Below are 16,330 nucleotides of genomic sequence, written 5' to 3' on the forward strand. Positions count from 1 at the left end.
TTAAGAATCGTTAGGTGGTTTTTTTTAGAAAAAAAGTATTACTTGTTAAAACAAAATATCTTTCTCTGCGCAATTGTATTAGTGTAAAATGATATGATTAAATTTTTTTTTTTTTTTAGCATACAATAGAGCTCAGCATTTGAATTCTGTATTTTATACAGTCATTATTGCTGATCTTTATCAAGGGTGTCGGAACCGACTGTAGATGTTTCACGAGTCACCTATAAAGCACTATATAGATGGTTAACATAACCGCTCCATATGTAGGGTGCACTGCTAAACGCATAACACACTATGCTAATTCCCCCCAAAATCTGTGTTCATAAAGGGTGACATGACGAATGCTTATTGGTAGGGACCGGACGATACCAGTATCGCAATACACATTAGTATAATGGCAAGGAAACATAACTGAAAGCGGATTTAATTAATTCAGGAAAACATCCTTTATGTTGGAAACAAACATCATTATGTCATCAAACAGTCACATGTGTTTATTTTCCAAGCTATAGCACACAATATTTTAAATACAGCAGATTTTTTAAGGACCAGCGTGCTTGGTCTGCTTCGTGTTTTCATTTTTGCCATGTAAAAAAATATTGCGATATTGGTATCGTCACAGCCCTACTAATTAGGAGGCAATTCTGATGGTGAAATTACTTGTCTTCAGGAAAGCCCTCAACGAGGGCCTTAAAAGGGGATAGAAAGCAGACAACCGGTATTATAACACCTACCACCAAGTTACATCTTTCTCAGTGCCAAAACGTACCGACAGACACGTGGACCCAGTCACCACGTATAGTCATACACGCAAATGTTTGATTGGCATAGGTAGGCCACATGGTGTATGCTACAGATTTACTTTAACATTGCCTTGTTGTACATACCTTGCATGAAGAGACCTCCATCTACGCCACAAAAAGCATTGCCGATCTGATGTCACACACCCTATCACACCTAAAGTAACCAATCATTCCCGATACTACCTTTATTGTTATGTACTTGAGTGAAGACCCAAAAGCGGTTTTAACAGAAAACAGAGTTCTTTAATGAAAAAACAGGAATGGCATAAATCCTCTTCCAACGTAGTCAATGGAACAAAAGAACGTAGTATAATGCAGGATGCACCTGCCAGGCAGACTCCGACAGGATAGGACAAGGTGGAAGCAAACGGGACGACAGCTTGCTTCTGGCATCAAAAAACACAAACAAGAATCAGACACTGAAAGTAGCAGGAACAGAGAGAGAAATAGAGACCTAATCAGAGGGGGAAGAGAGAACAGGTGTGAAAGAGTGAATGAGCTAGTTAGAGGAGATGTAGAACAGCTGAAGAATGAGAGACAGAGAAGGTAACCTAAAAAGACCAGCAGAGAGAGACAGAGTGAAGAGAAAGGACAGGAACAGACATAACAAGACATGACATTTATAATAGGGTAGATTCATTTAGCTCACACTCATGACTACTTTGGGTAGTGCTTTGTCATACTTCCTTTAAAGTGACACACCTATTGACATTCATAACACACCTAAAAAGATCTTGCTGCATCGTGTTTGGTTAATTCCTATTGGAAACAATGCATCTGAACTACATGAGGTTAGCTATAGGAATCTTGGCTTTAGACATTCGTATAACACAGATGCATGCTGAATAAGTGTGTTACAGGCCTCGGACATGAGGTCTCATACACTTACAGCTATTAACAGCCAAGTTAATTCTCCTGTTATTGACCTCTTCTTTTATCTGTTATAAACAGATCAAAGAAGACGCAGGAGAAGAGGTTTTGGAAAAGAAGGTAATCTGTTTCTTTGAAAATGAATAGGAAACCCTTATACCCTTGAAATTAGCAAGGCTAAACGGCCTGAACAATACCTTGTTAGATAACTAGCTTAGCTATTATTTCAAAATACCATACCCGCCAACTAGCCAAATAGAAATTCCACTAGGCTTGTTTTCTTCCAAATTATAACTAGATAAAAAGTCCTGTTAATGTGTCTGGGTGAACAATTATGTTACAGGAGTGTTATTTTAACGTACAATCAGTATCGGAACCCGCAATCATCATCATTAACATACAATCATCATCTTTAACATCAGCACAAACGCCATCTTTATGAGGCCTACTTAGCTTAGCTTGGTAACATCTGTGTGTCGGTGTGTGTTATGTCTGTCTTGGTTAAGTCACATTTGGCAGTGCAGCCTACTATACATAGGGAGATGCTCCCGAGGGGCGCAGCAGTCTAAGGCACTGCATCTCAGTGCTCGAGGCGTCCCTACAGACCCTGGTACGATCCCGGACTGTATCACAACCATCCGTGATCGGGAGTCCCATAGGATGGCGCACAATTGGCACAGCGTCGTCTGGGTTAGGGGAGGGTTTTGCCGGGGTAGGCCGTCATTGTGAAACTAATTTGCCTGATTTGCCTAGTTAAAAATAAAGGTTAAAAAAATGGTAGACTCTGTCACCTTTTCTACACCCTTTATAGAGTATGGAATTAATAGATTTGTGAAGCATCTGTGTAGTGCTTGGCAAGATGTTACTGTATGTAAGCTATATAAAGCCTTCATAATTGGTAGTTTGTTTCAAGTGGGAACAATTTTTTTGGTGATTCCATAAATTACTTACAGTCCAGTTGGTTTCGTAATAATGACAAATGATTAACAAATAGTGTCGTCGCTTTGTTTGTTTTTACTGAAAAGCTCCATAAAAGAAGCCACTAACGCTATCGTTCTCTTGCAGAAAATTCGAGTTCCAGAGTCCGAACTGTGTACGGTGTGTCGGAAGAGGGTGTATCCCATGGAGTGTCTGGTCGCAGACAAACACAATTTCCATAAAAGCTGCTTCCGCTGTGAGCACTGCAGTGGCAAACTAAGGTAAACCACAAACTTCGACTTATAACCAGTACAAATAATAACACCTATCTTATTTCAAATGTTGTCTCTGAATAGTTACAACATTTGTCTTTCTCAGCCTTGGCAACTACGCCTCTCTCCATGGACGAATGTACTGCAAGCCCCACTTCAAACAACTGTTCAAGTCTAAAGGAAATTATGACGAAGGATTTGGACAGAAGCCTCACAAAGACCTTTGGAGTGCTAAAAATCAAGAGTATTCCATTGAAAATGAAAAGACTAAGCTAAAATCACCGTCCCCTGAAAAACTAGATTCCAGGAATTCCACAGCCAGGAGCAGTGTCAGTTCGACAAAGATAGAGGTACCACCTCCACAGGAAAAGGAAGTGAGCAAATCACAGGATGAAAACAAAAAGCCCACTAGTAAGATTGCGGTTGTATGGCCCCCTCAGAATGATTCTCCCAAGAAAGTGTTCATGATGGAGGACGAGGTGAAGCTGGTTAAACCCTCATGGCCCCCCCAGGATAGCTCTCCACAGACTGACGCCGATGCCCATAAAAGCCAGATCAATGAACCTTCTTTAAATGATAGCCCTGCTATAAAAACACAAAATGGTTCTCAAGAAACTGCATGGGAAAGTGCCTTTGTAACTGTAGAAACTCCAGCAGAGAAGAAGGCTTTGACCACCCCTGTAGACCTAGTAGAGGTACCAGAGAGTACTCCCACCCATGAACCCCCAAGAGACGGTGGCATAGAGGTAGCTGGGAAAGTGGAAGCCAATGTGGAAGTGACACGCGAGGTGAACGAGGAAGGAGCTGTGGAAGGTGGGAATGTGACAGAAAAAGATGAAAAGGAAAGTGGAGAGAAGGTAGAGGATGTGAGAGTAAATGGGCATAGCGGGGAGGCTGAGGCAGAGAACCCTTATAAAGAGGAGAAGGAGAAACTCGAGAAAGTAAATGGGAGTGAGGAGGTTAAGGTCAAGGTCACAGTGATAGATGGTGAGGCATCAGGCGAGCCAGCAGTAAACGCAAACTCCAACAACAACAATAACGGACTATTATTATTTGACAATGAACCAATGTTCAAAATGCTTGATGACTACAAAACGGGAGAAAGAGATTTAATACTTCAGTCCACAGAACCAGCTGCTGCCGAAAGCGATTTTAAGGAGGGCATATTCGGGGATGAAGAACTAAAATGGATGCCAACCGATGTTATAGACACGGCACAGAGGGATGACGCTTTTGTGCCAACGGGTGCCAAATGTATGGAGGCCATAGACGACAGTCTAGATGAACATGTCTTCACAGAGGCGACTCAGAGTACATTTTCTTTTGAAGCGGAAACAAAGATTAGCACCTCTAGCTTCCTGGAGGACATTTTTGCTGGGCTCGATAACAGTTCCATCCTCCTGTCTGATTTCAAGTCTGACCTCTTCAGTGAGTCTGTCAGTGAGAGGCCCTTGGTGTCATCGCTGGACGACCTTTTGGATTTTGGAATGGAGTCAAGTGGAAACACAGATAAACCCAAAGACGGGTGGAAAGGGGATGAACCGCTTGACAGCTTTGCCATGAAGGATGTCTGTGCACAGGGGGGAAGCAACATGCTGTGGAAAGATGATTATGTCTCACTGTCAGTGGAGGAACAAATCAAGAGGAACAGATATTATGACGATGACGACAGTGACAACTCCTAAATCTGATAACATTTCATCCATATTTTCCAGCACTCAATTAGTTAATTCTGTCCTCATACAATCCCTAATTTCATTTCTGTCCGTGGAGAGAAGAATCAAGCTAATATCACCACTTCTCTATAACTATTTTTGTACTGTGTTTTGGCAATGATATCGATGCTCTTTATTACAATATCTTGATTTGATCTTGCTGTTTAAAAGCACCTGGTGTGCAGTTTATTTTAATTATAAAGGGATTTTCTGTTTCATGTTTTTCTGTATACATTGATTCTGATATTTTAAAATCATCAAAACAGAACCTATTCATATTTTGCAATACATTCATTATAATTTCTTGCTACAGTATAATGGTTTTCGATTTGCTTGGTTTGTTGGAATGAATGTCTGTGAGGTTTAATCTTCTGAGTCTGATTAAAGATGATTTACTTTTCCTATTCTATTGTTTCTACATTAGTAATGTAGTTATTATTAAAGACTTGACATGTTTCTGGTACATTACATTGTAATCAGTGGGGGAAGAGATACTAAGGTAAACATTGTGTGTAGAGGTGTAGTTTGGTCTACGGTCTGCATGGTTGGCCAGCTGAGATCTCTTAAGTTAGAGCCATATTGAATTTCCATTGAGGGAACCAGAGGGTTGTAGGAGGAATACAGATTTTAACATGTACAGTGCCTTCAGAAAGAATTCATACCCCTTGACTTATTCCACATTTTGTTGTATTACAGCCTGAATTCAATAAATATATATACATATTTGTCTCACTCATCTACACACACTACCCCATAATGACAAAGTGAAAACATGTTTTTAGAAATGTTTGCTAATTTATTGAAAATTAAATACAAAAATATCTCATTTACATAAGTTTTCATACCCCTGAGTCAATAAATGTTAGAATCACCTTTGGCAGTGATTACACCTGTGAGTCTTTTTGGGTAAGTCTCTAAGAGCTCTGCACACCTGGATTGTACAATATTTGCCCATTATTCTTTTTAAAATTATTCAAGCTCCATCAAGTTGATTGTTGATATTGCTAGACAGCCATTTATAAGTCTCGCCATAGATTTTCAAGCCGATTTAAGTCAAAACTGTAACTAGGCCGCTCAGGAACATTCAATGACATCTTGGTAAGCAACTCCAGTGTAGATTTGGCCTTGAGTTTTTAGGTTATTGTCCTGCTGAATGGTGAATTTGTCTCCCAGTGTCTGTTGGAAAGCAAATTTTAACCGTTTTTCTTTAAGATTTTGCCTGAGTTTATAGATGTTTCTTTTTAGATATTCTGTTTCTTTTTATCCTAAGATGCTCTTTAGTCCTTGCCGATGACAAGCATACCCATTACATGATGCAGCCACCAGCATGCTAGCATGCTTGAAAATACGAAGAGTGGTACTCAGTGATGTATTGTGTTGGATTTGCACCAACCATAGCGCTTTGTATTCAGGACAAAAAGTTTTTAAAAATGCCACATTTTTTTGCAGTATTACTTTAGTGCCTTATTGAAAACAGAATGTTTTGGAATATGTTTTATTCTGTATAGACTTCCTTCTTTTCACTCTGTCATTTAGGTTAGTATTGCGGAGTAACTACAATGTTGTTGATCCATCCTCAGTTTTCTCATATCACAACCATTAAACTCTTGTCACTGTTTTAAAATCACCATTGGTCTCATGGTGAAATCCTTCCTCTCCGGCAACTGAGTTAGGAAGGACGCCTGTGACTTTGTAACGACTTGGTGTATCGATACACCACCCAAAGCCTGATTAATAACTTCACCGTACAAAGGGATATTCAGCGTCTGTTTACACATCTACCAAATCGGTGCCCTTCTTTGCAAAGCATTTAAAAACCTCCCTGCTCATTGTGATTGAATCTGTGCTTGAAATTCACTACTTGATTGAGGGACCTTAAAGATAATTGTATGTGTCAGGGTACAGAGATGGGGTAGTCATTCAAAAATCATGCGTCCCACTACTATTGAACACGGAATGAGTCCCTGCAACTTATTATGCGATTTGTTAAGCACATTTTACATTCTGAACTTATTAAGGCTTGCCATAACGAAGAGGTTGAATACTTGACTAACATTTCAACTTCACATTTTTTATTGATTGCAAAACGTTTCTACAAGCAAAATTCCACTTTGACATTATGGTATATCAATGTTAATATTCAGGCTGTAACACAACAAAATGTGGAAAATGTTAAGGGGTGTGAATACTTTCTGAAGGCACTTTAGGGCTCTGTCACTCTAACATAGCATGACCTCACTGTGAAGTCGAGTCATGAGTTCGTTTAGCCTAAATCTGTCTAATACTAATTGTCTGTTATGAGTAGCATCATATCCATGCAAACTCTACAGAAATACACATTAGCCTACCTCAAACCTCTCAGCTTCTGCAGTGCAATTCCTTGAAGCCTTCGGTCATGCATTGCAAATGTGTTTAGTGGCAATGTCAGTCAACCTTGCTAAAGAAAGTAGAATCCTCACTTCCAGACAGATTGATTGGTTACTATTCATTTCGCAAATAATCCTGATTGGACAGCTCTCTTGTCAGCTGCAGTACCGCATACAGTCGCTATCATGTCTCCCCCCACTCCTTTCTTGCGGTGAGATCAGATGCAGAGCCCAGCGCAGGACCGACACAGTTTCAGCACCTCTTGTCTTGGTGGGATGTAGACAACTAGACCGGTAGGTTCAAATGCTTTGTAAACTGAATCCTATTGCTGCTATTTGTGTTTGTCCAGTGGCGACAGCCCGCAACAGTTTACTGAACACTTGGTACAAGCTTTCGTCGTCATTCAGCCTTTTTATTTCGTGCATGCGACTACTTTGTGTTTAGATTAGAATCGTTTTATAGTGACAGTGCAAACCATTCGGTCGCTGCTTCTTTGTGTTTAGAAATGCATCGTCGTTCGCTATTGTCCTATTGGCTTTGCCCTCTGATGCGTCGTCCGGGACTCCAAAGGAATGTTCTGTATTGAAGAGTACGTCTCACATTAGCAGTGATGCTGCGATGTTTTGTGGTCCAGAATTGTCGGCAGATTTGATCTAAACTACGGCTTTGATGCAAAGCGATCCAAATAGCTATGAGTTGAAACCCTTGTATTGCTGCGCTTGAAGTTAATTGCGCAAGGCTAGCTTACATGTTTATGTCATTTTGAACTTCATGTCATATTGTTGTTTGTTGATATAGTCTATCATACTGAGCACATGCCTCGGGAACAAGTCCACTAGCACTTACTGTATGTCATCCACACACAACAGGGCGTTCAGCATAGGGACATACATTAATATACAACTACTCTTTTAAATACCACACATCGGCTACACTAACAGGATATTTTACTCAGAATCTCCATCATCAAATGGGAACCTATAAGCCTAGGGAGGCAAGGATTTATCGTATTCAAAGCATAAACATGAATTATGAATGGTTTCTTAATATCGACTTTGCATAGGCAAAATATATAAAAGTATATTCACTTTTCATATTACGTTTTGGTGATAGCATCTGTTTTTTGACATGATGGTGCACCAGCCACACCACATTATTGAGATGAAAATGTAATTGCTATACTTGAAAAAGCCTTTAATTATATCATAGGGGAGGAGAGGATTAACAGTGTTGATAGAGGCATCTGTTTGCAGTAAGTAGGTTCAATGCACTTGTTCTACTACAATGACCTTGCACATACAAAGCCAATAACTGCATGTGGACAACAAATGTTACATACCCAACAGTAGGTCGTTGATTTGTTTACTGTCCAGGACTAGAGTATCACCACTGTTTACCATTTAGGTGTAGTATACACAAGCATGACAACGTAAATCAAAACAAGACTGAACCTCCTCCGTTTATAGAACTGTTGATTGGAGCCAATAGGGCATAGTGACCATTTAAGCTGCAGCGTCTTGTCATTCTGTGAACAGTGTGTCTAAACCTCGGGACATCCATTGGTAGAGACTTATTCTGACAGAGGCTTTGTGGGGCGAAACGCCATAGATCTCACGCCGTAGGCTTTTTCACTGTGCGACTTATCCTCTTTTGGAATTACACTGCTGCTTGAACTTGCTACATTAATACTTTTCACACACTTGCTTGTCAGAAAGTAATGCTGTAGCAAGAAGTATAGTCCGTCTTGTGTAAGCGCAGCCTCTCTCTGTCTCTCGACTTTACAGTGCCTGGTCGCTAATTCCCCCGGGCCTGACAAAATTCCCGCATTTAAACCTGCGTTCTGGCATCCTACCAGTAACTGATATTTTATGGGTGAAAAAAAAATCCCATTTCATTTCAAACATCCTCAGTGCCCCTTTTATCTAATTTGACAAGAAAGGCAGCAGTTGAATCTCAATTAAACAATGACATATCAACACGGGTATCTTAGACAGATGGAAGAACAACGAAGGTTGTGGAAGAGAAGAGAGAGGAGGGGTCTTTATATGTGCATGGGATTGAGGTGCTGAATTGGTCTGATCCCATCTAAACACTGTCATACTGACTGATCTCAATAATATCACACTCCCCACAATTGCCTATTCTTCTCTACTGCATTAAAAGATTACGGTTCCTTCAATAGAAATCATGGGCTATATTCAAAGCGAACGCGTCTTGTTTCCCCTGGCTGTACCCTACAGAGTCTATGTTCACGTTTGCAATACCTTAGATATAGATCGATAGTAAGCCAATACAGAAAGTAGCCGTGTACTGTCAGCAGGCCGTGCATCGGTCAAGTGTAATAGGAACCCAATAAAAGCCTTGGATGCACTTTATCTTACGTTAACAGAGGCGGTTGACGGGAAGCAACGATTTGCCTTATTAAGGAAACATCCTGTGCATTTTTTTAGAAGCACTGATTCCCGTCAAATCTATTGCAATATTGAACGTCCAGGTCATATCACAACCCCTCTTATCTATAAATAGCTACTTATCTTTTACCGTCATGTCCCGTTGACACTGGCGAGGAGAAGCTCCATTGTACCCTATGTATTAACTCTCTGAGGGGCATTTGATTACGTGTTTATGGCCCTTCTCCCCACTGGCTACTTGCTTAAGATTCATTGTATGCGTTGTTCCATTCGTGTAGGGAACATGTAGGTCTACATCAAGGATGTATTTGACTTGAGAAATTGATCCTTTGAAATAAACACTTCAGAACAATGCAACAGTGTACCGCCACAGTTCTAATGGAATGGAATATTGAATGCTCTTTTACCCACAGGGATAATAAAATATCCAAGTGCTACATATTCTTAATTACACTTGTGTGCTGTGGTGGAATGATATTTATAAGAATCTACAAGGTTAATAGTTAATTCAGGAGATAAACACTATGTGACAGTGATGGATGGCATCGATAAGAGAGCAATATAAATGTGGATTGCAAAATAGCATATTACGCTGTTCCCAGGTCATGTGCACTTCAGCGTTTGTTTGTTTTCTTTCATATCAAAACAATTTAAAAGGAAAATCTGTGTCGCGGTAAACTTTTAACTTTTGTTTTCTCAGGGGAATATTTCTGTCTTTCAAGTCTAGCCGGCCTGAGCTTGTCAAATGCCTATCTTCTTTCGTCCAAACAGAGTCCGCATGAAACAGCTGCCATTTTGTTAACACCCTGTGGATGTGTGTATATTGGGTCAGTATTTGGGATTGTTTTAGTTGAAGGCCTTTTAAAAGCCTGCTGCATGGCAGGTTGGTTTAGTAATGGGCCTAGCAGGAGCATAAAGTCTCCCTGTAAAGTGCCTTCCGCTGTTTACAATAAATACGGTTTACCTCTTACATACGAATTAATATGACTTAGAGTGTCATACATTTGACTATTCTATTCATGTCCCAATAGGAGAAACCTTTTTGGTTCCAGGTAAAACACTTTTGGGAAAGGGTTCTACATGGAAACCAACAGGCCTCTACCTGGAACCAAAAAGGGTTCTTCAAAGTGTTCTCATATGAGTACAGCTGTAGAACCTTTTTAGGTTCTACATAGCACCTTTTTATCTGAGACTTTACCTGTAGTCTGTTGGCTATATATTATTTGTGTGACCACGTTTTTGTGGGACTATATTCTGCCTAAAGCAATAGTTCACTTGTTTTACCAAAATACTGTATGTGTTTCTGCTGGTAATGTCAATTGTGTTGGTATAGCATGCATAAAAGACACTAGTCTTGTGTAGTGTTAAAATGAACCACAGTACAGCTATAATACAATTCCTCACATTTCCATTAGTGATTTTCATTCTCCAAGCGTCTCCAACGTTTTCATGCTGATGTGATTTGACCTGTGCTGTCCTCCTCGATACAGAGTCACTAACAAATGCAACTGTACATTTCATCCGTCTCACTCAATGCTCGGCCTTGATCATCTTTGTCATTGCCATCCAGAGTTTTTTGGATCACTAGATAATCCCTTTAGCTATGACAGTCACACATGGCTCCCATCCTGCTTGTGCTTTCCAAGGCCCAAATGTGACAGCAGCACATAGTCAGTCAACCACACTGACACCATTTGAATGTTTTATTTGATTTGACTCATGCATAAAATAGGCGAGCTAGATACATCTGTTGATGTTTAGCAGACACTCTTATCCAGAGTGAATTACAGTAAGCAGTTAGTGCATACAATTCTGTACTGGTCCCCCGTGGGAATCAAACCCACAACACTGGCATTGTATGCCCCATGCCCTACCAAATGAGCCACAAAGGACCACAACACTGTGTTGTATACCAAAGTGCATGCAACACCAGTGATTAGGAAGGTACAGAGTGTGAATGGTTGTTTTATCAGTGATTTAAGCAAAGCCAAGCTATAGACACAAGCATTGTCCACCATATTTGTTTACAAGACTGGCAAATGGCCCTGTATGGCAAACACAGCGTTGTTATCCTCCGTAAGCATTCTAATGGCAGACGTCCACATTCATTCTCTGTGAAACAATTGAATAGCGTGTGATGTGATGTGAACGTGTCGGAGCGGAGCCAAGCGGCTGTCACGCCAAAAATCACAAACACATCCGAGGTTGATGAGGTGAGCTACCGCCATCTGAAGAATTGTGAGCAATGTGATGTCTAATGAACACAGCTACATAAACTCAGTCCATTAGCTTTCCCAATAAAATCCAACGGCTAATTACGTGGGGGAGCTAAACTGTAAACTTGCAGTTGCAGTCTTCCTTTGAGTGCTTTAGACAGTATGCGAGGACCTTTAGGACAAAGGTTCCCCTTTAACATGTCCTTGGAGCTCGTAGAGCTGGTATCACGGTGTTCGGCAGCCAATCTGGGACAAGACATAAAGAGGAGGCAAACGCACCACGATTCCACCACATCAGCAGCATCAGCAGCCCACTTTGTTTTGTGCAGCCCTGCCGCCACCAAGCTGGGACTGAACACCGACTCTGGTCCGTGCTCTGTGGTGTCGGTGTGTATCTACAGTACGTACATGAGCAGCCTACAGAGCATAGGCCACCACACCACTGTTGGCTGTGGGAAGGGAAGAGCTCCAAGCTCTGAGAGTTTCTCATGGGTCTCGGATATAATTTGGGTCTGCTGAAGGGCTTTGTTGGTTTGCCAACCTGGCCACTGGAGGCGGACGGCTCCCAGCCTCCCTGGTCAAGTGGATGATTGGATTTGCGCTGCAGTAGTCATACAAGAGAGGGGCCTTCAGGGGAACGAGCGGTCCCCTCCCAGCCTCCCTGGTCAAGTGGATGATTGGATTTGCGCTGCAGTAGTCATACAAGAGAGGGACCTTCAGGGGAACGAGTGGTCCCCTCCCAGCCTCCCTGGTCAAGTGGATGATTGGATTTGCGCTGCAGTAGTCATACAAGAGAGGGGCCTTCAGGGGAACGAGCGGTCCCCTCCCAGCCTCCCTGGTCAAGTGGATGATTGGAGTTGCGCTGCAGTAGTCATACAAGAGAGGGACCTTCAGGGGAACGAGCGGTCCCCTCCCAGCCTCCCTGGTCAAGTGGATGATTGGATTTGCGCTGCAGTAGTCATACAAGAGAGGGACCTTCAGGGGAACGAGCGGTCCCCTCCCAGCCTCCCTGGTCAAGTGGATGATTGGATTTGCACTGCAATAGTCATACAAGAGAGGGGCCTTCAGGGAAACGAGCGGTCCCCTCGCTGCCTCCTTGTGTTAAACTTTGTCAAGTGCCCTTTTTCCAACAATAGTAGTTGTTGAATCTGCTCCTATATTTCCATTATATAGAAGCTGTTATGTCCCACCCACACCACGTACATTATGTCTCTGGTCCTGTGCCATTTAGAAGGGGGGGGGGGTCAGGCTCAGTGCGCCATTAGAACCATTTAAGCTCTTAATTGTTTTGTTTTTAATCCTCCTAGAACACAGCACGATTCCAAACTCATGATGGGCCTGGGTTAGAGGTTGAGAGACTGAGAGAAAGGGAGGATGAGGAAGAGGAGGCTTGGTCCATACATGTAACTTTGCCTATCTGAAGCCATGTACAGACCACGATAGCCCCCAGATGTCACATTGAAGGATTATGGCTTGTTGGAAGGACTTGCTACATTTAGATGGGACAAGGTAACCTTGTTCACATTGTTCATTCTAGTCTGTTTCCACTCTGTGAGTCTGTGAACAAAACAATATTACAGCTCAGTGGACTACAATGTTCCATTTGAATACTCATTTGTTCACTACAATAGGCTATGCACTACACAGGAGGTTGGTGGCACCTTTATTGGGGAGGATGGGCAAGTGGCAATGGCTAGAGCAGAATAGGTGGAAAGGTATCAACAACATCAAACACATGGTTTCTTTGTGTTTGATGCCATTCCATTCGCTCCATTCCAGCCATTATTATGAGCCGTCCTCCCCTCAGCAGCCTCCACCGATGCACTATTCTGATTGTTTATACTGTATATAGAATGGAGTAGACCTAACAGTATTTTTCTTGCAAACGGTAATTAGATACAGACCACGCATGTTTCAGTTCTCCTCTGAGATCTGCATGTCAATTTGACATTTGCCTTCCTCTCAGAATTATGCCTCTCAAATTGATTTTGAAGGGAGGCAGGTTTAATATGGAACTGTCTGATCCCTGGCTTATCCCGATGGTCACATGACCTACTAGTACTAGGGGATTTAAACACTCTATGAATCAGAGGTGCTCTTTAAAGGCTTTGACTGACTTTGAAATGAACCAAAAAATTGAAGATCACTTAAAAAAAAAAAAAAAAAAACATTGACTCATCTTATTTGCTAGACTCCACTAGACCAGTCTTCTGTGAGAAAGAAAATGAATAAAATATTTATTATGGATCCCCATTAGTTCCTGCCAAGGCAGCAGCTACTCTTGCTGGGGTCCCAACACATTAAGGCACTTACATCACACATAAAACAAAAGATTAAACAGTACATCATAAAACATTACATATCTACAATACAAAAGGTATAATACCACCATACAACATTATTTCAAGGTACGTGTGTGTAAAGTGCTAGCTTTTGTGTGCTTATGCGTGTGTGTGTACTAGAGGTCAACCGATTATGATTTTTCAACGCCAATGCCGATACCAATTATTAGAGGACCCAAAAAAGCCGTTACCGATTAATCACACCTCAGCTTTTTGAAGCGGACCAGCCACCACTGCCCTCATGAGAGACACAAGAAACGAGGGGTTAATACTGTAATAAGGGGGAGCTGTAACCTATAACACACCTCGTTTATTCTCCTCAGGACTTTAAATGGCCCCACAAACCGTGGACCCAGCTTCCGGCAGGGCAGGCGGAGGGGCAGGTTTCGGGGTCGAGAGCCAGAACCGGTCCCCCGGTGCGAATACCGGGGCCTCACTGCGGTGACGGTCAGCGCTAGCCTTCTGCCGCCTTTCAGCCTATTTCAGGCATCCGTGAGCGGCCTCCCAGGTCTCCTTCACGCGCCTCACCCAGTCGTCTACCACAGGAGTCTCGGTCTGGCTCTGATGCCATGGTACCAGAACCGGCTGATAACCCAACACACTGGAAGGGCGATAAGTTAGTAGAGGAGTGGCGGAGTGAGTTCTGGGCCATCTCTGCCCATGGAATGAATGTTGTCCAATCCCCTGGCCGGTGTTGGCAATACGACCGCAGAAAGGGTCTCCACAGTCTGTAGGGCCGTAGGGAGACCGGGCAAAGGGAGGAGACGACAGGACTTAGAAAACCGATCCACAACAACCAGGATCGTGGTGTTGCCTTGTGACGGAGGAAGATCGGTCTGAAGTCCACCGACAGGTGTGACCAAGGCTGCTGTGGAATGGGAAGAGGGTGTAATTTCCCCCAGGGCAGGTGCCTAGGAGCCTTGCACTGAGCGCACACCGAGCAGGAGGAAACATAAACCCTCACGTCCTTGACCAAAGTGGACCACCATTACTTCCCACTAGGCTTCGCACCGTCCTACCGATGCCCGGATGACCAGAGGAGGGGGACGTGTGAGCCCACCAGATCAATCTGTCACGAACATCAAACAGAAAGTACACCCATCCAGCTGGACACTGAGGTGGAGTAGGCTCTGAACGTGACGCCCGCTCGATGTCCGCATCAACCTCCCATACCACCGGTGCAACCAGACAAGAGGCCAGAAGTATGGGAGTGGGATCGATGGATCGCTCCTCTGCATCATACAATCGTGACAGTGCGTCCGCCTTAGTGTTCTGGGAACCCGGTCTATATGACATCGTAAACTGAAACCGGGTGAAAAACATAGCCCACCTTGCCTGGCGAGGGTTCAATCTCCTCACCGCCCGGATGTACTCTAGATTACGGTGGTCAGTCCAGATGAGAAAAGGGTGTTTAGCCCCCTCAAGCCAATGTCTCCACACCTTCAGAGCCCTGACGACAGCCAACAACTCCCGGTCCCCCACGTCATAGTTTCGCCCCGCCGGTCTGAGCTTCCTCGAAAAGAAAACACAGGGGCAGAGCTTCGGTGGCGTACCCAAACGCTGTGAAAGCACGGCTCCAATCCCAGCCTCGGACGCATCCACCTCCACTATGAATATCAAACAGGGATCCGGATGGGCCAGCACGGGAGCTGAGGTAAACGGAGCCTTCAGGTGACCAAAATCTCTGTCCGCCTCATCTGTGCACTGCAAGTGCAACAGACCCCTCTTCAGCAGTGAGGTAATGGGAGCAGCCACCTGCCCAAAACCCTGGTTAAACTTCCGGTAGTAGTTGGCAAACCCTAAAAATCGCTGTACTTCCTTTACCATGGTGGGAGTCGGCCAATTACGCACAGCTGCAATGAGGTCACACTCCATCACCAACCCCGATGTGGAAATACGATATCCTAGGAAGGAGACGGCCTGTTGGAAGAACAAGCATTTCTCCGCCTTGACGTACAGGTCATGATCCAACAGTCGCCCAAGTACTCTGCGCTGCAGAGACACATGCGCGGCCCGTGTAGCGGAATATATCAGAATGTCATCGATATAAACCACCACACACTGCCGTGCAGGTCCCTGAGAATCTTGTCTACAAAGGATTGGAAGACTGCTGGAGCATTCTTCAACCCGTATGGCATGACGAGGTACTCATAATGGCCTGAATGCTGAATGGTACTAAATGCTGTCTTCCTCTCATCTCCGTCCTGGATACGCACCACGTTATACGGGCTCCTGAGATCCAGTTTTGTGTAGAAGCGTGCCCCGTGAAATGACTCAATCGCCATGGCGATGAGAGGTAGCGGGTAACTGTACCCCACTGTAATGGAATTTAGACCTTTATATTCAATGCACGGGCGCTGACCTCCCTCCTTCTTCTTCACAAAAAAAAGAAACTCGAGGAGGCAGGTGACGTGGA

The 16,330-nt window shown here is 43.3% G+C and overlaps 1 protein-coding gene across 1 annotated transcript in view; it reads left to right on the forward strand.

Annotated features, from left to right (window-relative positions):
* Positions 1-3,058, forward strand: part of LOC135542622 (xin actin-binding repeat-containing protein 2-like) — a 51,879-nt gene extending 48,821 nt beyond the window's left edge. Inside the window, exons 10-11 of the mRNA XM_064969728.1 lie at positions 2,739-2,872; positions 2,970-3,058. Of these exons, the coding sequence (XP_064825800.1) occupies positions 2,739-2,833 (95 nt within the window). The 3' untranslated portion in view covers positions 2,834-2,872; positions 2,970-3,058. The remainder of the gene's footprint in view (positions 1-2,738; positions 2,873-2,969) is intronic.
* Positions 3,059-16,330: the final 13,272 nt, after the last annotated feature.

This window comes from Oncorhynchus masou, chromosome 6, assembly GCF_036934945.1.
Source record: "Oncorhynchus masou masou isolate Uvic2021 chromosome 6, UVic_Omas_1.1, whole genome shotgun sequence".
Classification (NCBI taxonomy): domain Eukaryota; kingdom Metazoa; phylum Chordata; class Actinopteri; order Salmoniformes; family Salmonidae; genus Oncorhynchus; species Oncorhynchus masou.